This window comes from Cibotium barometz, chromosome 6 (genome assembly GCF_041138505.1).
Source record: "Cibotium barometz isolate CiBa-2024 chromosome 6, ASM4113850v1, whole genome shotgun sequence".
NCBI classification, from domain to species: Eukaryota; Viridiplantae; Streptophyta; class Polypodiopsida; order Cyatheales; family Cibotiaceae; genus Cibotium; species Cibotium barometz.
In genome coordinates this window covers 13,975,060-14,002,894 of record NC_141051.1, presented here as the reverse complement: position 1 = coordinate 14,002,894, position 27,835 = coordinate 13,975,060, and the positions used below count along the sequence as shown (strand labels likewise).

At 39.0% G+C, this 27,835-nt stretch overlaps 1 protein-coding gene across 3 annotated transcripts in view; it reads left to right on the top strand.

Moving 5' to 3' along the window:
* The window catches only part of LOC147637432 (MADS-box transcription factor 23-like), an 83,062-nt gene that overhangs the window by 37,775 nt on the left and 17,452 nt on the right, over window positions 1–27,835 (top strand). For all 3 annotated transcript variants that reach the window (XM_086799229.1, XM_086799228.1, XM_086799230.1), the window contains exons 3-5: window positions 35–96; window positions 231–330; window positions 423–464. In XM_086799229.1, coding sequence (XP_086655355.1) covers window positions 35–96; window positions 231–330; window positions 423–464 — 204 coding nt within the window. The remainder of the gene's footprint in view (window positions 1–34; window positions 97–230; window positions 331–422; window positions 465–27,835) is intronic.

The following is a 27,835-nucleotide window of genomic DNA, read 5'->3' as shown; positions in this document are numbered from 1 at the left end:
GCTCATTATGTTTATATGGGAGTACTTATGATAGTATTGGAAAGGCAAGGCTCTTTTGTTAGAGAAGGAGATTGACTACTTACAAAGTCAACAAAGGTAAGAAAACATATTAAGATTTAGTTGTAATGTCAAGTACATGTTTTGTACCTTAAAAGTTGGATCTTGAATAATACAAGACTAGATGTATTTGTAGACATTTATCCTCAATACATTTTCTTTCTTTTCTACAGATTTTTGATGGGTGAAAACCTCATGTCTTTGCATCTCAAAGACCTTGAGATACTTGAATTGAAGCTCCAAATTGTAATCAATAAGATAAAAGAGAGAAAAGTGAGCATGTTTAAAATTATGTCATAAGTACTTTATTACTAAAATGCAATGTGTGCCATAATTCACTCTCTTTTATATTTTAAACCATTTAGATGCAAATGCTCGAAGTGCAAGCCCAAGATCTAGGCAAGAAGGTACATTTCTTAATGTCTTGTCAACTTGATTTGTATTTCAATAATATATCAATAGATGCCATTTTTTTTATACAAGTACATGAACTAGTGTTGTAGACATTGGTGAGACCTACTTGGGTGATAGATTCTACACTCATACCACTGGCACAATGGTGAGATTATGGGTGATATGCCACCAACACTGGTTTAGAGGCTTTGTGATATCCACTTTGGTGTACACATTGACATCATAGAGTAGTTACATTGATTTTGTCCTAATTGCCTTAACATAGTATTACATAAAAATAATAGTATGAGAGACCTCTACAATAATAGAGGTACAAGATAGCTTAACACGCTCCCAATTTTGAAGTACTTTCTATTCTCAAAGCCTAGATGGTGAGCTTTATAGATTTTGTATAAATAATTAGTGAGAGGAGGTAGAGCACACCAATGCTGATAAATGGTCTTTTGGGTAGCTGCAATGACTTCACCTTCTTCTTCAAGCTCTATATCATTGTAAGTTGCTATACTTTTTCAAGGGTGCCTCTTGAGAGAGTTAGTGCAAATAGAAGAAGATCGAGGAGAAATAAAAAGAGTATGATGTGATGGTTATGAAGATTGTAGTGATAGTGGGGGTGGGGGTGGTGTGAGAAATCTCCTTTTGGTTGAGGTCATTTATGGATGCTCAGGATTCCATCAAGATGTGTGGTTCCTTGTCTTTAACTATTGGTTTCTCAATGTTCTCAAATAACCATCATTTTCAAAATGGTTCTTGTCTTCAACATCACTGGGGAAGGATTATTTCTTTCATTAAACCAGCCCTTCTTTCCACATTGGTTTGCACCCGAGTAAAAACTCTATGGTACATTATTATGATCCCCCTCATATTGTAGAGATTGCATTGTGGGGTAGATCTCTAAATTTCTTCTGATTTCTCTTTCTTTTTATGACCCTACGTTTGCTAGTTTTTGTAGACTTTCCTTGAGTATATCTTACGTTATTGGTTTTGGTGTCAATGTGGTACCTTTGTAATAGAGCTCCAATATTAACTCTTCATCTACTACTTGAGAATCTTGGAGAATGCAACACTAGTAATTTTGGATGAATAGAGGTAAATCAAATATGTTCCTTGGAGTCTCAAACTATAGAGTGACATGGGAAAATTCCATGGCCACGAAGAGATGAGTATACAATGTGGTCTGATTAATGATTCTTGTGATGCAATGTGGTGGTAGTGGATTTGTGTGGTTAATAGTACATTGAACAAATGAAAGTTTCAATATAGAAGTAGAAAGGTTTAAGGATTACAAAGATGATTTGGGAGAGCATAACAACACACCCATGTCAGTACATAAGTAGAAAGGTTTAAGGATTACAAAAGCGATTTGGGAGAGAGCATGAAAACATACCCATTTCTGTGGCTTAGCTTAACACTTGGTTGGCCCTCTTCTTGAGCTCTTTTTCTCAGAAATTTTTGGTAGCTTAGGTTTTGAAATCTCTTCATAATCTAAATTTAAGATCTCCGCATATTTTTTGGTAAGTTCATTTTAGTGTGTCTCATTGAATTCATTGCAAAGCTTGAGATGAGCCTTGTGATTCCTTCTATGATTTTTCAAAACCTTGTGGTTCATTCTCATATTTTCAAAGCCTCTTTAGTATGGAGATATAGGAATAAGCATTTCTTAGCTTATCTTCAAATGTTAGCTTTGTGACTCTCCCTACTCATGAGTACTTGACACCCTAAGAGTCTTGATTAGATAGAGCTATGGCATAGCAACACTAGAGTCTCGAGTGTGAAAATGTCATTTCCACCTTGAGGTAGAGGATGTTTGTAATGTGGTGGAGGCCATGGACTCATGGACATGTTTATAAGTTGTGGGCTTTGGGGCCTAGCATTATGGGCATGGGCATAATAAGTGATTGTGAAATGGGACAAGTATATAAGATAATGGCTCATAGTTGTAAAGAAAGCTTTTGATACCTTTATGATAATACAATACTTTGATGCCTATGGCTCAAGCTTCCATGGTGAGATTCTTCCTCTGAGATTCTAGGATGGTTACCTACACCCTTGTTGTCTACTTCAAGTATTGAGTGGGTCTCCATCTTGTAGTGGTATCATAGCTCTTGTTTGATCCATTGTTTTTCCTATTTTCAACCATTCTCATCATTTTCTTGATTTTATTGATCAAGAAGATAACTATGGTGACCTTGAATGGTGAAAGTTTGTTTCCTATGGTTAATTTCTAAAGCTTTTGGGCTTGGGCTTACTATGGACCAAATTTTGGGGGAGCCGCACCAATTTTTTAAATTTTAGGACCAAAATTGGAAAAATTTTCACTAATCTTGACTACTTTGCTAATCAAAAACGTTTTTTTCTCTGTCTTCTTTGTTTGATCTTTGAGAGATATGAAGCCTCTTCAATGAGTCCAAACCCTTGCAATAGCTTTGTCATTAGCTTGGGGCATATTCTAAGCTTCACAACAAGGAGCTCCTCCACAGGTGATATAGTTTGCAATTTTAGCTGTAAGGGAATCCGTGAGCTGTGCGCTATTTCGTTGAAGATTGGAGCCTTAATTTCACAAGTTGGTTACCAAAGATTCATGGTAATGCCTCTCTAATGTGTAAGAAATACACTCCTCTCTTCAATGTTTCCATTTCTATAATGAAAGGGGCTTAGGTTTGAACATAAGGGAAGCCCATGGGCATGGATATGGCCGAGCGAGTATGGGGGCCCAACTTTAATAAGTGTGAAAAGGTGGGCAAGTATATAAGTGAACAAATTATAATTAGGGACATATTATCATTTTGACTAATCAAATCATACTTCTTGTAGCTCCAAGCTTCTATGGCTATGCTGGTACTCCCTTGAGTGCATGTGGTACTCCATCATGAGTGCATGTGGTGCTCCATTATGAGTGCATTATCTTTCTTTCTCTCCCCAAGGGGCTTGGGTTTAAACATAAGGGAAGCCCATGGGCATGGATATGGCTAGGCAAGTATGGGGCCTAACTTTACTAAGTGTGAAAAGGTGGGCAAGTATATAAGGGAACAAATTGTAATTAGGGATATCTTATCATTTTGACTAGTCAAATCATACTTCTTAGAGCTACAAGCTTCTATGGCTATGGTGGTACTCCCTTGAGTGCATGTGCTACTCCATCATGAGTACATGTGGTACTCCATTTATGAGTGCATTATCTTTCTTTTTCTCCCCATCATTACAGTGGTATCAAAGCTTTGTCTTTGATCCAATTTTTTAAAATTTTTCAAAATTTCTGCATTTTCTTGATCTTTCTTGAGTTTCTTGGAAAAATGGGACATGGGGATTGTGGGATGCTGGAAATTTCCTTGATTTTAGAATTGATCTAAGTTTTGGAGGGCTATGGGTCACTGTGGACCAAAATTTGGGGTAGTCGCTCCAAAATTTGAAGAGCATGACCAAAATTGGGGGAAATTTACTACTAATCATGATTAGTTCCTTAATCAAAATATTTATGATTTTCTCTCTCTTCTCTCCTCATGTTGATCCTCTGAGAAATAAGGTTTCTTCCATCTAGATCTAAGCATTTACCTAGGGTTTCAGCCATTTCCCTCCTAATCAAGAACAAGGAGTGGTGAATGCTTGATTCATGGTCGGATTTGGGTGTTGCTATGTGTGCTTCGATGGCTGCTGAATTGCACTATTTTGGAGAGCATGGTTGTCGTTTTTTACTTCGATTCAATGCAAAAAAGCAAGTGTGGTCTTGCTTAAGCTTGGCCTTAATATTGCCAACAAGCACCGATTTTCAGCAAATATGATGCCGCGTATTCTACAGTGGTGGCTGTGCGCAACGATGTCCTCAAGCTTCAATTAGGGTACTCACATGGTCATCATCTTCGACCTTCTACAAGCAAGTCAGCCATGCATACAGTAAGGCATCTTCTAATGGTGAATGCCATTAATAAGCATAATTAAGGCTGCGTTTTTTTTAAAGATTTCCATAAGCTCTTGCAATACCATTGCTCCAATCAATTACATGCTACATGAAATGATGTTATACCATGATAGTTGGAAGATTTCACACGGTTAAATTGTCCACCCTTGAATGAATTGGGGATGCATGCATATGGTACAGCTGAGGCTACAATTTCTTGGCCTTCTCATGAGTTTTTGCTTAGCATTAAAACCAAGCATCACACCTTGTGTGATCATTGAGCCATTAAAGCTTCTAGTTGCCATTTGGATAATAGTTTTGTTCTTTAATGATGAGGCTATGAAGTAAAGGCAAAGGGATGAAGTGATATACATGAAAATAGTGAGTTGTGGCTTCATATTATTGCCAAATCTTAGCCTAAAGCAAGAACATGCAAGTGCCTACATGAGCCAATGATTGCATTGATCTTGGGAGTCCTTACTTGAAGCTAATCCTTGCAAGTCATATGCCTTGTGATTCACATGGTGTTGGATGCTATTTGGATGTTGTTTTGTTGTGATTTGGTGTATCGGAGCTATTTTGGATGAGCCAATGATTGCATTGATCTTGGGAGTCCTTACTTGAAGCTAATCCTTGCAAGTCATATGCCTTGTGATTCACATAGTGTTGGATGCTGTTTGGATGTTGTTTTGTTGTGATTTGGTGTATCGGAGCTATTTTGGATGATTGAGGGAAAGCATGAGTACATGCTCTTTGTAATGGATAAAATAAAAATAGCATGAGTCATGCTAAACACATTGTAAGTGCTCCTACCTTCTCTTTTTGAAGTTACATCCACATACAACACCTCACTTGTACTCTCACTTTAATTCCTAGCATCTAGTATGCTTGTGAGGGTACCTCAAGCATTGGAGGAGACGCCCGAGGGGAGATTGTCGTGAGTGCTTTTGGAAAAGCGGAAAGGAGGGGGATTAGGTATGTTGGATGTGAAGACTTGACCCCAACTTGTGCCTAGATTCAAACTAGGTATGAGGGTGGGAAGTCTTAGCCGGGAGATCGGCAAGCATAAAGCGCTCCTCCTTCGACACACAACTCGACTATATTGCAAGCATGCCGAGGCTATGGAAGCCAAATGTTACTTGATTGAGTGTGTCATGGACACTTGATAATGATCAAAGCATAAGAGTTGCATGGGCAAGTGTATGCTTTTGATGGTGATTACTTGGGGCATTATGTCATGATTGGACATTGGACAAATGCTAGTGGATCATGATTGAGGTATGGTCTGTATTGTGGGGAGCTTATGGCCAATTTTTTGTGATTTTCCTACACTCTACAGTGAGTGCAAAAGTGTAATTCAGTCCCAAACCACTTAAGATATCTCAAAGGCCTTTGGAAGACTTAAAAAGGCATCTTAAGGCAAATCTAAAAAGCTATCAAATGGTTGATTTGGACACCATTTCAAGGTGCAAAGGGAACAGTTTGGTCAGACTGAAAACCCTAATTCAGTCAAAAATAGTGCGGATTGAATTCAAGGTGTTTACAGAGCTCAAGAGCACTACCTAAGAGCTTCCAAATGAGCCAACAAGTTTCCAATTCCGTTACCTTTTGGATGGTCAACCTCACATAGTTGACTTTTAGCTAAAAGTCAAACAGAGAGGTATAGGAGTGCTCAAAGTGGTGATTCAGGGTGATAGGAGTGTTCCTCTCATCAAAACAAATACGAAAAACTAAAGAACTCCCAATTTGGTTGTCGTTTGCTATACTAACCACTTGGTAGCATGGGAAACCATGGAAAGCCATTGAAAGCTCAACCAAAAGTGCCCGTCATCATGGAAGAGAACCAAGTTCAAGATGATGTTAATGAGGTGGTTTGTGGATGACATGGTACATATTGTGGGTGAATATCCACATGGTCAAAATGTGGCACCACATTCCATTGTCGAACATGGGCAAAACTCAAGGGCGATGCAATAAGAAAGGGTACCTCTACATGACATTAGTGGGCAAATAGTGAATGAATGAATACCGGTGCACACTAGTGGACATGATCAAATCTCATTGTTTGGGGAACATCACTTTGGATATGCTAAGGATTTCTCTCACTGATTCAATCAAGGATGCACAAAGAGATGCCCAAAAGGAGGTGTTCTACATTAGTAGTGAGATTGTGCGCCAAGGCAATGAGAATGCCAAGTTGATGCATCAAATGGAGGACAAGATGGATGAAAGGTTTGCAACTCTTGAAGACCAGATTCTAGGTGTACAAAGGAGTGTGGACACATTTGACCATGCACTAAATCCACATGGGAATCTTGGTGGTATGCAAGGAAACTCAAATATGCCTTCAAGAGACCATAAAAGTGGGCATGTTTTAGGTTCTAGGCTTGGAAAGCAGCCCATAGTTTTGGATCCCATGGAGGGATCTTCCAGGGGTGTGTATAATGTGAGTGGGAGATGGGATATACCACACACTACCCATGGACGTTCTATATTGAAGTCACCAAGGGTCAAAGATGTGAAGGACAAGATTACATTTCTTGATGTAAAATGGAGTCCTGAGAATAAAAAGATTTGCAAGGAAAATGAGGTAAGAGCTAACATGATCTTTGAGGTGGTTGAAGATGAAGAGGCACCATTGGATTATATGGATGAGGCTGAATTTCAAGATTGTGCAAATGAGGTGATAGAAGAGAATACTCTTGAACCTTCTCAAGAGTTTCCATTTGATCCGGATGGAGAGGATTAGGTAGAAGTTGAAACAAAAGAAAGGACAGCCATGCTATGTGCCATTTCACAAGAAGCTAAAGCAGGATGCAAAGGTTCCAACAATTTGAGGCTTGTGGGAAAAATTGGGGGAAAATCCATTCATATACTTGTTGATTCGGGGAGCACACAGTTTTTATGGACTCTAAATCAATAAATTCTTTAAAACTATGCCTAATAGAGATGATGAAGCCTCTAAAAGTCGAGGTTACAAATGGACAACATGAGCTGAGCAAGAGTTGGGTTGCAAAACCAGGATTTCTTTGTCTTCTGATTATGCCTATATGATGCCCGTTTGATTGTTCTTGACATGGGGCCAATTGATGTGGTGCTTGGATGCCATTGGTTTAGGGCAGGTTTTCAATGGATTTAAAGCACATGCAAATGTGGCTTATGCAAGAAGGCAAAGAGCTATGTTTGGATGGAATTTGCAGCCATGCTTTAACCTTGGTGTCTCTATAAAGTAAATGAAGAGAGAGTTGAAGAATTTATGCCTTGTTTACATGCTACAACTCACTCATCAAGAAGAGGAAAATGGGTTGCAAATACATGATGAAGAAATGGATGCCTTGTTGCAAGAGTACAAGGATGTGTTTGAAGCACCTAATTGCTTGCCGCCTATTAGAGAAGTAGACTATGCCATAGAGCTTGTGAGAAGGATGCAAAACTAGTCAATAAGCCTCCTTATAGGCTTTCAAAGGTTGAGTGGGAAGAGGTGGCAAAGCAAGTGGAAGAACTTTTGGAAATGGGATTCATACAACCAAGCCAATCACCTTTGGCCTCACCCATTTTGTTGGTGAATAAGAAGGATGGATCTTATAGAATGTACATCGATTATAGGGATCTCAACAAGATCACTATAAAGAATCAATATCCCATTCCAAGGATTGATGATTTACTTGATGAATTGAAAGGAGAAAAATATTTCTCCAAGATAGATCTCAAGTCTGGGTATCATCAAATAAGGATGAAAGATGGTGATGAGTTTATCTTATCATTTTGACTAATTAAATCATACTTCTTGGAGCTCCAAGCTTCTATGGCTATGGTGGTACTCCCTTGAGGTCATGTGGTACTCTATTATAAGTGCATTCTCTTTCTTTCTCTCCCCATCATTACAATTTCTCAAGTTCTTGCATATTAGGGTTCTCATGAGAAATCAGGGTTTCTATCATAAAATTTTGGAAAATTTCTTTAATAATCTCATTCTTCACGCTTAGCTCTACTCATATATGTGATTAATTGTTGCTTAAGCATGGGATTCTTATTTATCTTGCATACCTTGAGAGATATTAGGATTTACACTCTACTTTTTGGGGATTCAGGGCTTTAATCTTGTTCATTAGCCTTCTCATTGATCATCTATGCATTCATTGCATCAATATGATGGACAAATTAGGGTATCTTGGTTGAAAAGGGGTTTTAGAGAAAATCCAACCAAATTAGGGTTACATTTGGAGTTTTATTGGTTTCAGTTGCATAATCACATTCCCATTGACTTCATGAATCATAGGTTACGATACTTTTAGCTTTGAGAACATCATTCATCAAGTTTTTTCTCATTGAGACCAAGTGCTCTTCATCTTTGGGGTTTCTTTATGCATTCATGCATAGAAAGCCTATTGTATATGTGCAGTAAGCCAGTTTGATGAAAACATTGAAGACATCAAGAAGTATTTAAGAAGAATTCAAGTAAGAAGGAGTTGCATGTCCATTTAACCTCATCATCAACATAAAACTCTTGTATTGGTTGAGTTATATGGCATGCCTCTATAAGTGCCTTGGATGTGAGTGATTCTTCTCATTGGATATGATTCATTGGTTATCACACACATTTGTAAACACCTTTCAATTCAAAAGATAGCTATAATGTGTGTGAGGGTACCTTGGCATTTGTGGAGAGACCAAGGGGAGCATGGATTGAATCCACCTAGTTGTGATTGCCATGGGAAAGTAGTAAGGTGGAGAATTAGGTACTTGGTGGTGGGAAAGACTTGGCCAAAACCCTTGATCTTGGATTTCAAACTTGAATAAGGGGGGGTTGGAAGAGCTTAGCCACGAGATCGGCATGCTTCATTGACTTTGCTTCATCGATCTTTAATTGTGGCAATTGATGTATTTTCATTGGGCAAGGTTTTGACACATTGAAAAGTGGATGCCTTGGAAGGATATAATTGTGGACACTAATTGGATGGATACGGATGCCTATTGATGCATTATGAATTCCTTGTGATGGCAATGAGAAGAAGTGTTTGATGCGAATCTATGGTTTCGTTTGCATACATTGAGATTCAAAAGCAAACAAAATGCTGCCAAAATTTCTAAGAATTCCCTGCATACCTGCAACCCAAACCCTAAATTCAGTCATTGGGGTTTTTAGGTATTTCCAAGAGCTTTATACCCTCCTTTATTACTCCAGAAGGACTCCAAATCAAGCCTTTAAGATCTTGATTCCGTGGGGGGTCAAATTAGGGTTTATCAAAAATTTCCAAACCCTAATTCAATCATAAACCCTAGATTGTCTCACAAGTATCTTTACACATCCACTTATTACTCCTTTAGACCTTCCAAACAAGCCTTTAACCTTCCGATTCTAATATCGTTTGTTAGGTCAAAGTGACATAGTTGACTTTTTGAAAAAAGTCAAAACAGAGCTGACTTTCACTTTGACTTTGGTCAAACCTTTTGGGAGGATGATATAACTTGCCAAGAAAATCCCAACAAGCTAAAGATCATCAAAATCGGGTTATTTTTGGTCATCTTATAGCCAAATCTCCATTTTGAGTAGTACTTCAAAAACCCTAAAATAGAGCATATATGTCCTATTCAAAAATCTGTTATTTTTACATATTGTGTTAGTACACAACATTAGTCTCCATATAACCCTTGAACACCTAGTTCCAATCTCATTTGTCCTTTCATCCTCTCAAATCCAAAATTTACAGCTATGCCAAGAGGAAGGCCACACAAGAATATTGTGAATGTAACTCAAGCGATGTTGGAACTTGATCAAGGGGCACTTGTGGAAGACATTAATGGTGAATTTGACATTAGGGATGAGGTACATGTTGAGAAAATGCCGATACATGGGTTGGTTAATGATAAAATGCTTGGAGATGGCAAATGCAAGGATGCATGTGAGGAGGTTATGCAAACATGGTTGCATCAAAGGGCAAAGGAGTAGGGTATGATGTCACTAATGCAAAGGTAACACTTGCTAAAGACAAAAAAGTACCATTTGTTTCCAATGGCATATATGAGATGATGTGCATGATGAGGGAAATGTTTGATAATTTCAATGATAAGTAATCTCAATTTCAAAACCAACTCATCAACCCACAAAATTAATTTCTCACCACTTTCAAAAGTGAGATGGATTTGTTGAGAAGTGAGTGAAGGAATGGTGTTTTCCATCCGTCTTATCAAGATGCAAGGATGCATGGTCATGATGGTACACCTTTGCAAGTACTTATATGGATCAAATTCCTCATGGAGATGGAATGCAACAACACTTAGACTCTTTTGGTGATGGGCTGCCAAGGCCTACAAAAGGAGTAAACATTGGAGATGGGAATGACATGTATTTTGGCAACAAGGAGAATGTTCCTTCTTCTCAAGGGAATATACACCATGCTATGCCAAATACATCTTGTGGTTTTACTTCTCATGCTTCTACAAAAGGTAAAGGACTGGCACATGGTTTTAGTCATCATTCGGGTTCAAATCATGTTGGAAAAGCTCCAAGGATGCAAAGGGAGGAGTTGCATGAGGATGATTGGAATGTTGAGATATCGAGCTCAACTAGTGCTACGATGGACATTGATGACCTGCCTGGGTGATAGCTTCAGCATCTACACAACTGGCATGGTTGGTAAGATTATGAGTGATATGCGGCCAATGGGATGGCAGGCTATGTGACAGCCATTTTGGATTATTAGAGACTAGCATAGTTATAGTGCTAGCATAGTTATTAGAGACTAGCATAGTTATAGCGCTAGCATAGTTATTAGAGACTAGCATAGTTATAGCGCTAGCTCATTTAATCGGGTTCACATTATGGACCGACCCTTATGTGTTGTAGTAGTTGAGTACTAGCCCATATAGTGTGTACTTTTATCTTTATGTTATGTTGGTTGAGTAGAGAAGAAGAAGATATAAGAAAATTCAGCTATCCATCTCTCTCTTATGTCTTGCTCTCTCTTGTGTGTGTGTGTTTGCTTTGCTAGGGTCTGAAGCTCTCCCTCTCCCCCACATTCTCTTTATGGTATCAGAGCCTGGTTCGTGTGAGAGATAAGGAGGCAAGCAAGAGGCAAGAACAAACAAGGAAGGAAGTGGTACTACATGGGTAAGAGCACCATCATCTCTTTCCCCTTCTTGGTTTAGGTACAACACCCCCCCTCAGTAGCTCGGGGAGCTACACATCTCCCATTGAGGATCTGTCTTCGCAGGAGCGGAGCTACAGGGGGAAGGTATAATGTCCTAGTGGACATATATTTTTTTTTACCAGATTCGCATTTCGGGCACATTACGGGCCCTATTTCGTCATTGCATGGTATTTTCAGCAGTCCTGGTAGAGAACTATTTCTGCTCGAAATCTAGTTATTGCAATGCAGCAGTGCATTTTGGAAGTGTAGATAGGGTTTGCACATGTATTGTTGATCCTAGGTGTATGTACATGTACTCTAGCCACATTTGGTGACACACAGGCTGTGCTGAAGTACCACTGCTATTGGCAATTACAGGAGATACTGCTCTATTATAGGTTGAGATACTGCTCTATTATAGGTTGCACAGAAATTGTCTATTTGTAGGTTATTTGATTTGCTGTCTGAGATCAGTGCACAATTAATCTAATAGCTTAATGTAGGCATGGGTACTCAAAAACCAACAATTTCTCATTAGGCCAATGCCTCAATTTATAGGTTTTACATCCACAAGATGCTAAGCATCTAATCCCATTGATTTCTCCTTGATTTGTGCCACCTCTGGGGGAACCTTTTCCTAGAATCTTTCCACACCCCTATATTCACTCATGCTACCCTTGATTCTCTCATCACAGTAGATTCCTCTCACCTTTTCATTGCTACCCACTTAATTATAGACTCCCTTTTACAATCTCTTGCTAAGGACTTGTTCCCGCACACACCCATTCACTTGCATATTTCAACACCTCCCCTCAAGTGAATAACTCTAGCACACATGCTGGGACCCTATACCAAGTTTCCCTCTTACTTGTTTGGTAGCCCGCGAGTCATAGTCCTTGACACTCTCTCTCTATGTGTCCAAGGCTACTACAAGTGCCCGTGACCTTAACTAAAGTGCTCATACATACATCTACCACATGGCCTACATCATCGGTGGCTCAGAGGTGGTTTTACTCTATTGGAGCAGGTTACATTGGGTTCTGGGGTTTCTCTCTCTTTCTCTTTCAGAAAAGATATTCCGAATCCTCTTCCTTACGAGTCTCCATGAAGTTTTTTGATGTCGATCCTTCTTCATTTGGTTTGCTATAGCACTCTCTAGCCATGTGTCATGGCTTCCCACAGTTGTGGCAAGTGAATGTTCTTCCTCCTCCCCTGCCTCTTCCTCATCCTCATCCTCGTGCAAGGCCTCCTCGGGTGTAGAATGCTTTCTCCTTTCTAGTTGTTGGGTCCAATCCTTTCTTCTCTTTGACCTTGTTCTCTTGCTCTAGTAGAGCTCCTTCTATATCATGCATTGTCAAATCTGGTACATTCTTTAAGGTTGCCACAATGTTCTCATATTCTCCCTTGTCCACACTCTTCATCAGAAGCACTGCTAGTGCCTCGTCATCTTCTACCTTCTTCCCAATGGCTACCATTTGTTGCTTAATGCTTTTGTATTTGTTCAAGTGTGTGGTTAGAGGTTCACTTTCCTTCATGTCAAGTTTGTAGAATTGCATTAGCAGATTTATCTTTGAATTTTTTGCTTGAGTGCCAAATAATTTGTTAAGTTCATCCCATGCATCTTTACCTCGTTGTATCCCTACAATGTGGTGAATGATTTCATCATTTAAGCTAAGAGCAATGAGCCTTAATGCTTTCTCATTCCTGCTCTTCCACTCATTCTCCCCAATCTCCTCTAGGCATTCATCTCTTTCATCAACTAGCCCCCACAGATTCTTCCTCATGAGCAAATACATGGTCTTTGTTTGCCATGTATGGAACTCCTCCCTGTTACATTTATCTATTTCTTGTGCAGTGCTCATGGTGATGTGAAGGGGGTCTTACCTCTTAATCCAATTCAAGATTCAAGGGCAGTGTCTATCCTTTTACAACTCAAATCTGGTGTTAAATTATGATTACAACAGATTTACAAGCATGAATACACGAAAAATTACATAAAGCCAAGGGTAATTGATTTGTACTAAATGATTGGGATATCAAACCATCTCCAAATTATAATCTAAAGTGATAGAGATCTGTATCAGATATGAAATGGTAAATTTGAACCATCAATTGCACCAAGATATAGAGATTAGTGCTAATTAATCATTGATTAGTGAAATAATCTTCTATTTTGTGTGCAAAAAATAGAGTGTACAAGGAGGCCATATCTAGTGCCTTAAAGTTCAAATGAGCTCAAATCCTTTCAAAGGCATCAATAGCAGTTAGTCTAGTAGAGGATCAAGCCAAGAACCAAAAGATTTGACCAAACATTGAATGCTTGATATCTGTTTTATCAAAGTCACTGTAGATTTGATGCAGAGCTTGATGCTACTTCTTCTTGAGGAATTTCTCAAATCTGAGATCACCAGCATGTTGAGATCATCCAAAAACCCCTAGGGCTAAGAGGAATTAGATTCATTCACCTTGTAGGAGCGTAGATCTAGGTTTTTCTTCCAAAAAAGGTACCTGCAAATCGGTGATTCCCGGTTTCTCCTAGCGGTAATTTTACGAATTGATGCATTGGTCTGAAGCATAGGGATTGTAGCTAGATGAGGCTAAGCTATTTTAGCCTATTGTTAAGGCTGGAGGGAGAGGGAGCTTCTCCACCAGCTGGGGGTGTAGAGGATGGTTGAAAAAAAGACTAAAAAGAGGTTTAAATCTTAATCATGATTAGCAAGATAATTAGGCTCAAAAAATAGATGAATCCTAAGCTTGGCTCTGATACCAAGTTGAAATGCAAGAAAGAGTGGGCTATGGTGGATCAAATGCAAGAATCAATATGATTAACATGTAATTAAGAGGTGATTAAGATGAGATTAGTGCACAATTAATCTAATAGCTTAATGTAGGCATGGATACTCAAAAACCAGCAATTTCTCATTAGGCCAATGCCTTAATTTATAGGTTTTACATCTACAAGATGCCAAGAATCTAATCCCACTGATTTTTTATTCGTGCCACCTCCCCTACATCTGGGGCACCTTTTCCTAGAATCTTTCCACACCCCTATATTCACTCATGCTACCCTTGATTCTCTCATCAGTAGATTCCTCTCACCTTTTCACTGCTACCCACTTAATTACAGACTACCTTTTATAGTCTCTTGCTAAGGGCTTGTTCCTGCACACACCTATTCACTTGCATATTTCAACAGGATGATGATTTGGTGAGTGTCTGTCTGAATGGGCTTGGCAAAGAGTACAAGCCATTCAAGACCTCCATTGTAGTTAGGGAGAATATTCCCAACTTTCAGGACTTGATATCTATGCTGATCATAGAAGAAAAGGCTTTAGGTGAGGATTCTTCTTCACAAAGCAAGAACACATCAGAACAGGGCTTTTACTCTAATGCAAGTAGAGGAAGAGGTAGAGGCCATGGCCAAGGAGGGCCAAGGTAGTGGCCGACAAGGAAATCAGAATTGTGGACAACAACGGTCCAATAATTCACAGTAGCAATCATACACAGGTGGAAGAGGCTAGTCTAGAGGCAGGGGGAGCCCAAGAGGCCGAGGTGGGCAAATAAATCAAAATGCAAATAGCATAGAGTGCTATTACTGTGGCAGACCATGACACATGGCAAAGAACTACTACAAAAAGCAGAATGACATTAAAACTGGGAAGTTGCAGTAAGGCAACTATGCATCATCTAGCAAACATGGAGGTGATGATAGAAGTGAACAGCTATTTGTGATAATAGAAGTGAATTGCTATTTGTGATGATAGAAGTGAACAGCTATTTGTGATGCAGCACATGCTTAGTTCCATAAAACAGGGGATGTGTCAGGATCTCAAGATATATGGTATGTGGATTCTGGCACCTCTAACCACATGACCAGTCATGCTGAGTGGTTTAGAGATATGCAAAAAATAAAAAAACCAGGTTATGTAGAAACACGTGATGATACTGCACATCCCATTGCGCATGTTGGTAAAGTGCCATTGTCTATGAAGGATGGTAAAATGAAGTACTTGGCTGATGTACTTCATGTTCTGAATATTACAAAGAACCTGGTTTCTGTTGGGGATAGATGGCTGATCAGGGTCTGCAAGTGAGGTTTAATCCTTAAGGATGTTTTATGGAAGACTTCAAAAATAAGTGTCGCTTGGTTGCAAAGGGTAACAAAAATGGCAGAATGTTTACTTTGGATGTGAACATGTCTGAGATAAAGGCAGCCATGTTTCCACATGGACAGGTGTCATTGCAAATATTGACATATGGCACAAGCGCATTGGTCATTTGAATGTACAACGACTGAAGTCTATGCAGGCCCAAAATGTTGTTGCAGGTTTGCCAAAGTTTAAGGTTGACGGTATGCATAAGGTATGTGAAGCATGCCAAACATGCTTTCCCACATGAAAAGCATGTCAGTGTGCAAGGCCATTGGATGTCATACATTCAAATGTATGGGTACCGACCAAGACTGCAACAATTGCAGGTTGCAGGTACTATGTTACATTCGTTGATGAACACACTAGGAAAGTGTGGGTTTATTTCATGAAAGAGAAAAGTAAGGTGCTTGCTCACTTTCAGATATTTAAAGCCTTGGTCATCTCAAGAAGGAAAAAAGCATGCAAATAAAATGCCTAAGATCAGATGGTGGGGGAGAATATTTCTCCAATGAGTTCAACGATTTCCTAAGAAAGCAGGGAATCAAGAGGCAGCTTAGGTGCAGGTACACGCCGCAATAGAATGGTGTTACAAAAAGGAAAAACAAGCACATTGTAGAAGTGGCACGTGCCTTGATGGTGGCTGAAAAGAATATGACACATTACTTTTGGGCAGAAGCAGTAATAACTGTTGTGTACATTATGAACGGGACACCCACTGCAGCTCTTCATGGTATGACTCCTAAACAAAAGTTTACAAACATAAGATCGGCGGATGTGTCTCACTTGAAAGTGTTTGGGTGTATTGCATATGTACATGTTCTTGATGAAGTGAGAACAAAGTTGGATCCAAAGGCAGAGAAATGGATCTTCATTGGTTATGCTATAGAGTAAAAAGGTTATAGATGCTATAACCCTACCACTTGTGAGATGCGAGTAAGCAGAGATGTTGTCTTCGATGAGATGAGTAGCTAGTATGCACCAGTAGTAGTGAAGGCAACAAAAGATGCAGATGTTGCATCACATGTAGAGCAGCAATCACAGGTGCTGAGTGGACCTAGGGAGTCCTTGACCAGTGGATCCAATGTTAGCCCATGGTTAGGCAGGTTGAGGAAAGATGCATGTACACATGTATCATGGAAAGGGAAGGAAAAGGTAGATCAACCTTTTGTGCCTAATCTGTCAACACGCCACTCATATGTGGATGGTGACTCTAGTGGCTCCAAGCAAAGCCTTGATGAGGAGCTTGGCATTCCGTCTATGGTTACTCCTTGTGTAAGGAGAACTAGGGTTGTTTTGAGGACACCTGGTAGTGATCTAGGTGCACACAAGTCTACGAGGGTTAGATACCCTATTGACAAGTTGAGATATAATGGATATACATCCCATCATTATGCTTACATGGTAAAAGCAATACAAGAGGTTGAGCCCACTTTCTTTGAGTAGGCAATTGGAAATAAGAAATGGGAAGATTCCATGGATGAGGAGATGGCAGCATTGGATGCAAATGCAACATGGGAGTTAGTGCCTTTGCCTAAGGAAAAGAAGGCAATTGGATGTAAGTGGGTGTATAAAGTCAAGCACAATGCTGATGGTTTAATGAGCAGGTACAAGAAAGGCAAGATTGGTTGCCAAGGGCTATGCGCAAACTTATGGCAAAGACTATGAGGAGACATTCAACCTAGTTGTTGCAAGAAATGGCAACCGTGAGAGCTGTCATTGCTATGGCTACAATAAAGGGTTGGTCTTTACATCAAATGGACTCTAAAGAATGCTTTCTTGCATGGTGATTTGCAAGAAGAAGTGTACATGATATAGCCACCAGGTTATGAGAGTGATGCACATCCAAATTTTGTGTGCAGGTTACACAAAGCCTTATATGGCTTGAAGCAGGCACCCAGAGCATGGTCAAACAAGATTGAGGAGTATCTTGTTACCATTGTATTTCAAATATCCAATGCATATTTTTCACTATATGTGAAAAAGACAGATAGAGGGATCATGCTATTAGTCATCTATGTGGATGACTTGATTATCACTGGTTATAGTGATGCAGACATACATGATGTCAGGATGCTTTTGAAGTAGAAGTTTTAGATGAAAGATTTGGATTCGCTGCGGTATTTCTTAGGCATAGAGGTGGTGAGATCACCTCATGGAATTTTGCTATACAGAGGAAATATGGCTTGGACATGTTGTCCAAGTATGGTATGATAGGATGTAAGCCTATTTCAGTGTCATTAGAGCAGAACACAAAGCTTTCTGCAGATACAACTGAGTTTTTGGAGGACCCTACTACATACAGACGCATAGTGGGTAGTTTGATCTACATGACCATTACAAGGCCAGACTTGAGCTATGCTATTGGACTTGTGAGTCAATTTATGCAGGCCCCTAGGAAGCCACACTTGGATGCAGCTAGACAAATCCTCAGGTACATAAAGTCCACAGTTGATTATGGAATTTTCTATGAGGCTGGTATAGAGATATAGTTGCGTGGGTACACAGATGCTGATTGGGTTGGTAGTATTGCAGATAGGAGATCTACTAGTGGTTTTATGTTCTCATTTGGGAGTGCTGCTGTGAGTTGGAGCAGTAAGAAGAAGCCAACAGTTGCCTTGTCGAGTATAGAGTTAGAGTACAGGGGTGCTGCTATGGCAGTTTGTGAGGTAGCTTGGTTTCAGAAGCTACTTGGTGACATGGGAGAGCTCGTGGATAGGGCAATTGTCATATATTGTGACAATATGAGCAACATACAGTTGGCCAGTAACCCATTATATCATGCTAGAACGAAACACATTGAGGTGCATTATCACTTTGTGAGGGAGAAGGTTCTAGTATAGGAGATGTAGATCTGGTATATGTCAGCATAGAGGATCAAGTGGCTAACATCTTTCACGAAGGCGTTGGGCACAGAGAAGCTCCACAGGTTTAGGAGCTTACTTGGAGTGTAGTGTGTGGAGTTAAGCTCGAGGGGAAGTGTTGAGATATCGAGCTCAACTAGTGCTACGACGGACATTGATGACCTGCCTAGGTGATAGCTTTTGCATCTACACCACTGGCATGGTTGTTGAGATTATGGGTGATATGCGGCCAGTGGGATGACAGCCTATGTGACGGCCATTTTGGATTACTAGAGACTAGCATAGTTATAGCGCTAGCTCATTTAGTCGAGTTCACATTATGGACCGACTATTGTATGTTGTAGTAGTTGAGTACTAACCCATATAGTGTGCACTCTTATCTTTATGTTATGTTGGTTGAGTACAGAAGAAGAAGATAGAAGAAAATTCAGCTATCCATCTCTCTCTTGTGTCTTGCTCTCTCTTGTGTGTGTGTGTTTGCTTCCTAGGGTCTCAAGCTCTCCCTCTCCCCCACATTCTCTTTATGGAACATGCAAGATGATTTTCATGATGGTTGACAAGAGGATTTTGATCATGGGCATGCAAAAGGCATGAGGAGTTCAAAGGTGTAAAGGCAAAATAGTGTAAATGAGTATAATGGAGAGAATACTTCCAATGAAGATTTTGAGGAGTGGCTCAACAAGATAAACTTATACTTTGATATGAACCCTAGAAGTGAGAAGGCTATGGTTTACTTGGCAACATTGCATTTAGAAGGGTATGCACATGCTTGGTGGAGGCATTTACAAAATCTAGCTTATGAAGTTACCACGTGGAATGCTTTCAAGGATCGAATGAGAGACACCTTCATCTCTCAATTGCATCAAGACAATCTTATGTGTGAATGGGATGACTTGCAACAAAGGCAAATCAGTGTCGGCAACTATACCCATAAGTTCATGAAGTTTATGCTACATTGATGTGAATGGGTTTAGTGAAGAATTCGAGAAGACAAAGTACATCAAGGGTTTGAGGACCAACATTGGTGTGGATGTCAAGGCTCAAAGGCCAACTACACTCAAGGGAGCTATGCTTTTGGCAAAGATATATGAGGAGAAGTATTCAAATGCATGGTTAAATTGAGGTAGTTTTTGTAATGATTCAACTCCTAACACTTGTGGGAAGTCTATGATAGATGCTAAATCTACTTCTTTTGTGCCCAAGTTTCCAACAATGTATGGAAGCGGAGGAAGGTCAAATTACAAGTTTGGCAATGCTTCTCATGCTCCTCAAAAGTCTACAAATGTTGATGGAAAGCCTTCCAATGGTGCTAATAAGAGAAATTTCATAAAGGAGGACTGCATGATCAAATTGAGTAGTAAAGACTTGTGTTTCAAATGTGGAGAGAAGTGCAACAAGGAGCCTTACAAATTTTGAAAAGCAAGGAATGTTAATATAATATGGTGTACTCCAAAGTCTTGGAAGATGATAATGAGAAAGACGCGGAAGCCTTTGATGATTCTCAAGACTTTGAGGAGAGTGACCATGATTATGAGCTAGATAGTGAATTTCCTTTCAACCCCGGTGGCACTAAAAAATGGTCACAATAGAATTATGATGATGGCTTACCTATGTGTACTTTGGAGGATACTTGCATGGAACCAACCTTATGTACATTGTCCCATGATTCGTATGTGGGGTGCAAAGGTGCAAACACTTTGAGGGTTAAGGTATACATCAATGGAATAATTGCTCATATGTTGGTGGGGATAGTGGAAGTACACATAGATTTGTGAATGCAAAATCCATATGTAGTCTTAAATTATAGCCCATTTGTTTGACCAATTTGCATAAAGTACAAGTGAAAAATGGGGCTAAAATGGATTACAAAATGGTATGCCATGATGTGGCATTGGTGCTTTCACATGACTACACTTGCAAAGTGGATTTGTTGATGCTTGAAATGGGTCCCATTGATATAATATTGGGTTGTGATTGGATCTCTACTCTTGGATGCATAACCATAAACTTGCAACATGGTTACATGGACTTTATGCATGAAGGAAGAAGTGTCACTTTGTAGGGAAATCATACACCAAAGCTAAACCTTATCAATTGCACTCAATTCAAAAAGGAAACTCAAGAATTTAAGTATGGTATATGTGCTACAACGTTGCAAGGAGGATGACATTGGCAATGAAGGCAGTCAGTCACACATGATGGCATGGCAAAGTTGTTCGAAGACTATAAGGATATATTTCAAATGCCAAAATGCTTACCACCTATGCGAGAGATTGATTAGGATAGAGCTTAAGTCTAAATCTAGGCCTATCAAAACAAGCCACCATATAGATTGTGAAAAGTGGAGAAAGAGGAGGTGGCTAAGCAAGTTCAAGTACTAATGGATATGGGATGGGTGGAACCAAGTCAATCACCATTTGCATCACCGGTGTTGTTGGTGAAGAAGAAGGGTGGTAACTTTTGAATGTGCATTGATTATAGGGATGTGAATAAGCTCACAATAAAAATAGGTATCCTATTCCAAGGATTGGTGATCTATTGGATGAATTGAAGGGTGACAAGTTCTTCACAAATATTGACTTGAGGTCTAGTTATCATCAAATACGGATGAAGAGTGGTGATGAGATTAAGATGGCATTTAGAACCAAAAGGGGATTGTATCATTATATGGTGATGCCATTTGGGCTTTGCAATATGCACCCACCACTTTTCAAGCCTTAATGCACAAAATACTTCAGCCATACCTCTTCAAGTTTGTTTTGGTCTTCTTCGATGACATCTTGGTGTATAGCAAAAGTGAAGAGGAGAATTTGGTTCATGTTTGCAAGGTTTTTGATGCACTTAGAGCCAACCAATTGTATGCAAAGGAGAGTAAATGTAAATTCATGGCAACTGAAGTTGAGTATCTTGGTCACATTGTGGGTGAAAATGGCATAAGGGTGGACCCAAAGAAGGTAGAATGTGTGAAGAATTGGCCCATACCTAAGAACATCACTCAACTAAGAGGATCCTTGGGGCTCTCTTCATTCTACCAAAGATTCACTGAGAATTATACTCACATAGCAGCTCCATTAATCGATAAGTTGAAGAAGGAGGCATTCTTTTTAGATACAATAGCCCATAAAAGATTTGAAGAGTTGAAGAGAATGCTTACTTCCACCCCAATTTTGATATGCCCAGATTTCACCAAGCCTTTCACTATTAGAGCGGATGCATGTGGAAGAGGTATCAGTGTCGTGTTGTATCAAGACCATGGGGTAATTGCATTTGAGAGCCGTAAACTTAATGATAAAGAGAAGGAGATTCATGTCTTACATGCGATCAAGAAGTGGCATCATTATCTCTATGGAAGCAAGTTTTATGTGAGAAGTGACCATAGGGTTCTCAAGTACTTCTTCTCACACCTCAAGAAAAGGTGGTGGTTGGCAATCCTTCCAAATTATGATTTTGAAATCCCTTATATGAAGGGGAAGGATAATGTGGTGTTGGCTGATTCACTCTTAAGATTGTGGACTTGTACATTGTTTGCCATCACGGAAGCGCATAAAGATTGGATTGAAGAAATCGAAGAGGAGTATATGTTAGATGATGAGGAGACTTCACAAATGATGTAGAAATTATAGATTGGCACTTGTGAAGAGTTACCTCATTTTTAGTTGCAGAATGGAATCCTTTACTTCAAGGACAAGGTGTATCTTGCACCTCATTCAGATTTCAAGAAGAAGGTGTATCTTGTACCTCATTAGGCTTTCAAGAAGAAGGTGTTAGATGAGATGCATTAGCAATGTATTTTATCACGGGTCTTCCTACCACCAAGAAAGGGCGGGACTACATTTATGTAGTGGCTGATCAATTGACAAAAGCTGCCCATTTTGTGCCTAAAAAAGAGATACTCGGTATCTATGGTTACACATGGATTCATGGAATATATGTTTGGATGCATGGCATGCCACTACAAATAGTGAGTGACTGGGATGTCCAATTTATGGGAACATTTTGGCATGAGTATGGGTACTCAATTGGCTCCAAGTACGGCCTATCACCAGGACACCGATCGTCAAACTGAGAGGGTAAACAAATTGCTTGAGACTTACTTGAGAAATTATTGCTATGAGACACAGCATGCATGGACTGATTGGTTACACTTGGCTGAGTTTGCCTACAATAGCACTTACCATGTGAGCATTGGAATGTCTCCTTTTGAGGCTATGTATGGGTATAAGGTAGATGTGCCAATTGCAGCATTCAAGAATGACCAAGTGAATCCCAATGCAAAGAATGAAGTGGAAAGAATGCAAGATCTCTTGCAAGCATGCAAAGAGAAACTCAAGAAGTCTCAAGAGAAGATGAAGCATTATGAATATGCACATCTAAGACCATTGGAATTCAAGGAGGGGGATTATGTATTCTTGAGGATTCCAAAGACACACAATGGTTGCACACCATTTCTATGGTCCATACAAAGTGGTGAGAAGAGTTGGTGAAGTGGCCTATCAATCGCTACTTTCATCCACTACAAACATACGCAATGTGTTTCATGTATCTCATTTTGAAGGCATATATTGGATTGTAAATACAAGTCTTGGATGAGCTACCTCCTAGGAATGAGGATGGCATGGTGGAATATACTCCTGAGAGAGTGTTGGGCATGAGGGAAAAGGTACTTTGCAACCGTTCTTTGCACGAATAACTTGTTAAATAAATGGGAATACCTCGAGATGAAGCAACATGGGATCCCGCCCACATGTTGGAAGGATATGAGCACTTATTGAATGCATCCGATGGGGAGAATTGAGCCATGTAACAGTGAATATGCTTGCTGTAATTTTTTGTGATTCACTGTTTGGAGGCCAATATAATGCTCAATTGGGATGCTATTCACATATGCACTTCATGGGGAGTGTATATTATATATTTTTATGTTTTGGTGGTGGTTTGGGGAGCATCACATGATATTTGCAAGCCCTTAAGCATGGCTATGCTCTCTTGGACAGTTTTGGGATAATTTTGTTACATGGTACATCCACATGCATATAGTGGACATCCTCATACTAATGAAGTAGAAGAATGTTTTGAGGACAAAACATATTTAGGTGGGATGGTTTTTAATGTGACCTGGAGGCCATGGACTCCTGGACATGTTCATAAGTTGGGCTTTGGGGCCTAGGTTTATGGGCATGGGCATAATAAGTGAGTGTGAAATGGTCCAAGCATTTAAGATAACGGCTCATGGTTATAAAGGAACCTTTTGATACCTTTATGAGATAATACAATACCTTGATGCCTATGGCTTAAGCTTCCATGGTGAGATTTTCCCTTTGATATTCTAGGATGGTGACCTACACCCTTGTTGTCTACTCCAAGTATTGATTGGGCCTCCATCTTGCACTGTTGTGGTGGTATAGGTAGTGGTGTAGGTTGAAGCTATGGTACTAGCTCTCGTGGTGGTGGTTCTTATTACTGCTTCTCTACTTGTGCTAATGGTTTAGTGAGGTGCTGCTTTATGTGCATTTCCAAGACATCCACATCATCATCTATAGGCACTTATTCAATGTTATGTTGGCTTGATCATTGTAGCTCTTAGTGTCTTCTCCCTATTTGATGTTGCATAAGTGGCTTCAAATGTAGAGCTCTAACTGGTACCATAGTGTGTTGTGGCACTATATCGTCAAACTCAAACCCCTTTTAGCTATAGCATGTAGTCACTCCAAGTTTTGTTGACCCTTCTTTGTTGACTTTGTAATCTTGATTTTCTTATTAAGGACTAGGAGATTCAAAGCAATTTCCACCATGTCCACATTCTACGTTTTATTGGCACTTTTTGATTTTCATCATCCTTGACTATCCCTTATTTGGTGGTGGGGTTTTATATGGAGACATAGTGAATAACCCTCTACAAATGAACACCCGCCCATGGCAGTGTGTCTCTCATTTGCATTAGGCCATTTTTTAACATTACAGCAACTTCTTAGCTTGTACATCCACAATTACAGCAACTTGTTAGCCTGTACATCCACAATTGCTTAGAAATTTATCAAATCATTGAGGGGAATGAAGTGTAACTCCAAATCTCTTTTTCTTTCCCACTATGATATTTTTTGTGGTGTACCCCCTTCAACTATTCTATCAGTGCATTCCTTGGATAAGAGTAAAACTCCCCCTTCCTTGTCTTGTGCTTCTTTTGATGGTGTAGTCTAAATTTAACCATAAAAGCTCATTTTAATATTTCAAAGGAATCATCTCATGAGCTTTCAAAAATTTATACCACTCACTTGATCTTCCATATGAAGTGAGGCTAAATGCTCTAACCTTAGCCAAATCATTTAAATTACCATACTTGGGGAAATATTTCACACTATTGCCTTGGATCTTGATCACCATGTAACTTACTCTTTAGTTAAGCCACTTGAGATGACTTAATTTGATGACTTCTTATAGATCCTCATCCAAATTCTCTTACCACCCCCTTCCTATTTCTTTAGCTTTCAAAGATCTATATCATTCACTTTCTTTTCCATCTAAAGTGAGACTAAATGCTCTATACCATTCACTTGCTCTTCCATTTGAAGCGAGACTGAGTGCTCTAACCTTAGTTAAATAATTTAATTACCAAATGTTCTGTAGACTTGGGGAAAACTATTGCCTTGAATCTTGACATTGATCACCATGTAACTTACTCTTTAGTTTAGCTAGTAGAGCACTTGATTTGATGAAGTCCTTCTTCCTCATCCATCTTCTCTTACCATCCGATCTTCCTATTTCTTCAACTTTAATGATCTATACTATTCACTTTCTCTTCCATATAAAGTGAGACTAAATTCTTTCAAAGATCTATACCATATTTCTTCAGCCAATCTCAATATTTCTACCATAGCATGGGTTGCAAATTGGAGAGCTTGGTAAAGGTGATACATAACCACCAGCATTCCATAAAATAATGTGTGAGGTGCATGGGTTGGTAACATAGGACCAAGTCTAGCTTGGAAGGCACTCTAAATCTTAAAAAAAAGTAAAAACTAGGCTTTGAATGCAATCACACGTATACAATTGAGTTTTCCATACACACTTCTAGTTGTTCGACATATGAGTATAAAATCTATGCATACCCATGCAGCAACTCAATGTATTAATCAAAGGTATGCATGTATTGGTAAAACATTTTGATGTACAAGTTGAAAAACGTGTGTCCATTTTAGTTTGTATATTAATTTGTACATAACGTACAAGTAGAACTTGTGCAATGTATCATTTGAAATGTTTGAGGTTTTGACCTACCTTATCCACATCATATGACTCAATCTATCTAACATGAGAATGAAACCTATGCATGTGCCACCAGTGAATGATTTATCTTGATCATTCACAATTGATTATCTTCCTACCACTCATCACTCAAGTTAACAAGGAAAAGGAAAAAATGTAAAATCTTGTGATAAGAATTTTATACCACTAGTGAATGATTTATCTTTATCATTCACAATTGATTGTCTTCCTGCCACTCATCACTAAAGCTAACAAGAAATTAAAGGAAAAAATGAAACCCATCCATGTACCACTAGTGAATGATTTATCCTGATCATTCACAAATTGATTGTGAATTATTTATCTTGACCATCAATCAAGTTAACAAGAAAAAGGAAAAAATATAAAATCTTGTTTTATAAGAATTTTGTACATTTTATCCTTGTAAGAAACTCATAAATTCCTCATTCAAGTGGAAACATCTCATGATTTCTACAAAAATTGTTACACTCTTATTTGATTATCTTGCTTAGATACTAAGACTATGTGATTTACTTGGTCAAATATGTATATTAAAATTAATACAATAAAATATTTAAAAAATTTAAATATTATGTTCTACAAGTTCTCATCCAATTAATTTTAAAATTTCAAAGTGCATATTTGTCAAAGAAAAATCATTTTTTAAAACATTTTGTGTATTATGTTCTACAAGTTCTCATCCAATTTATTTTAAAATTCCAAAGTGCATACTTATCAAGAAAAGCACTCAAAAATATTATTTCTCAAAAATTAAGTGTATTCTATCATAAAAGGATCAATTAAACTAATATACAACATGAACAAGTTAACTATTATAGCCATTTATTTTACAAAGATGTGTAGACGTAGGCTAATAATGGACCTAGGCACTTTTTCTCTCCTTAGGAGGTTTTTTTCTCCCACGTGTGTGTACACACTCTTATAAGTGAGTGTGTACAAGTGAATGTATCATATAACCCCTCTTGTCACTCATTTTCATCAATCCACTTTGAGTGTTATGCTTCTCTATATCTTTACTTGCTTGCTACATCTTTGTGTGCATCTAATATGTATGTGTGTTGCTAGATTTGTCTCTACTCCAAAAATTGGTATCTAATAAACTTCTCTTGTCTCTTTCCTCCATCATTTACTCTTTCCCTTACCTCTTTGAGCTACTCTTTTGGTTGGTTCAGATAAAGACTCTACAAACTATACATACGATGATAGGGAATCAGTGTGCACTATAGTTCTAACCCTTCTGTCCATGATGCGCATACATGTCATTCATAGATCAATTGGTCTATGATTTTGATAGTGGTTCTAGAAAGCACATTACTTCTCAGTGTGGTTTGTTTTCCTACCTTATGGTTTCTCCTCAAGGGCTCACAACCACATGTCCAAACAACTTCTCATATCCAATGAAAGGAGTTGGCAATGTTGTGCCCACTACCACTACTGCAAATGGTGGGACAATTACTCTCTCAAAAATATTGTTTGTGCTAAGTATTAAAAAGAACTTGGTGTTAATCTCAATCACTTGCTAGAGATCAAGGCCTAGTGGTTAGATTTGTTGATGAGATAGGTGTACAATTCATGATCAGAGTAATAATGGAGACACATTGTAGTATCTTGGAATCTAAGCCATGGGCTTTACAGGTGGTCGACATGTATGAGAAATTGGCATATAATTCTTTATCACACATGCTATGAGCGACTTGGAGCTATGGCATGCCAACTTTGTTCACATGAAATTTGATAGTTGTTGTGCCCTAAAAGGCAAGAGATGGTGTCAAAGTTGCAGCCACCACAGCTTGAGGACCCCATCCAATGTGTATGCACAAGGGGTGAGCTTTGGGCAAGATGCAATGGGAATCATTCTTAAAAGATGGATCAATAAGGGCTATCCATAAATTATAGCTTTCACAAAGTGATGTATCACTGGTCCTTTGTTGTAAGGGTTGTCACAAATTATAACTTATACATAATGATGTATGTGGTCCTATGAGGATACCATCGATTAGGGGATTACCTTGAGACTTCTATTGTGATGACTACTCGAGGAACACA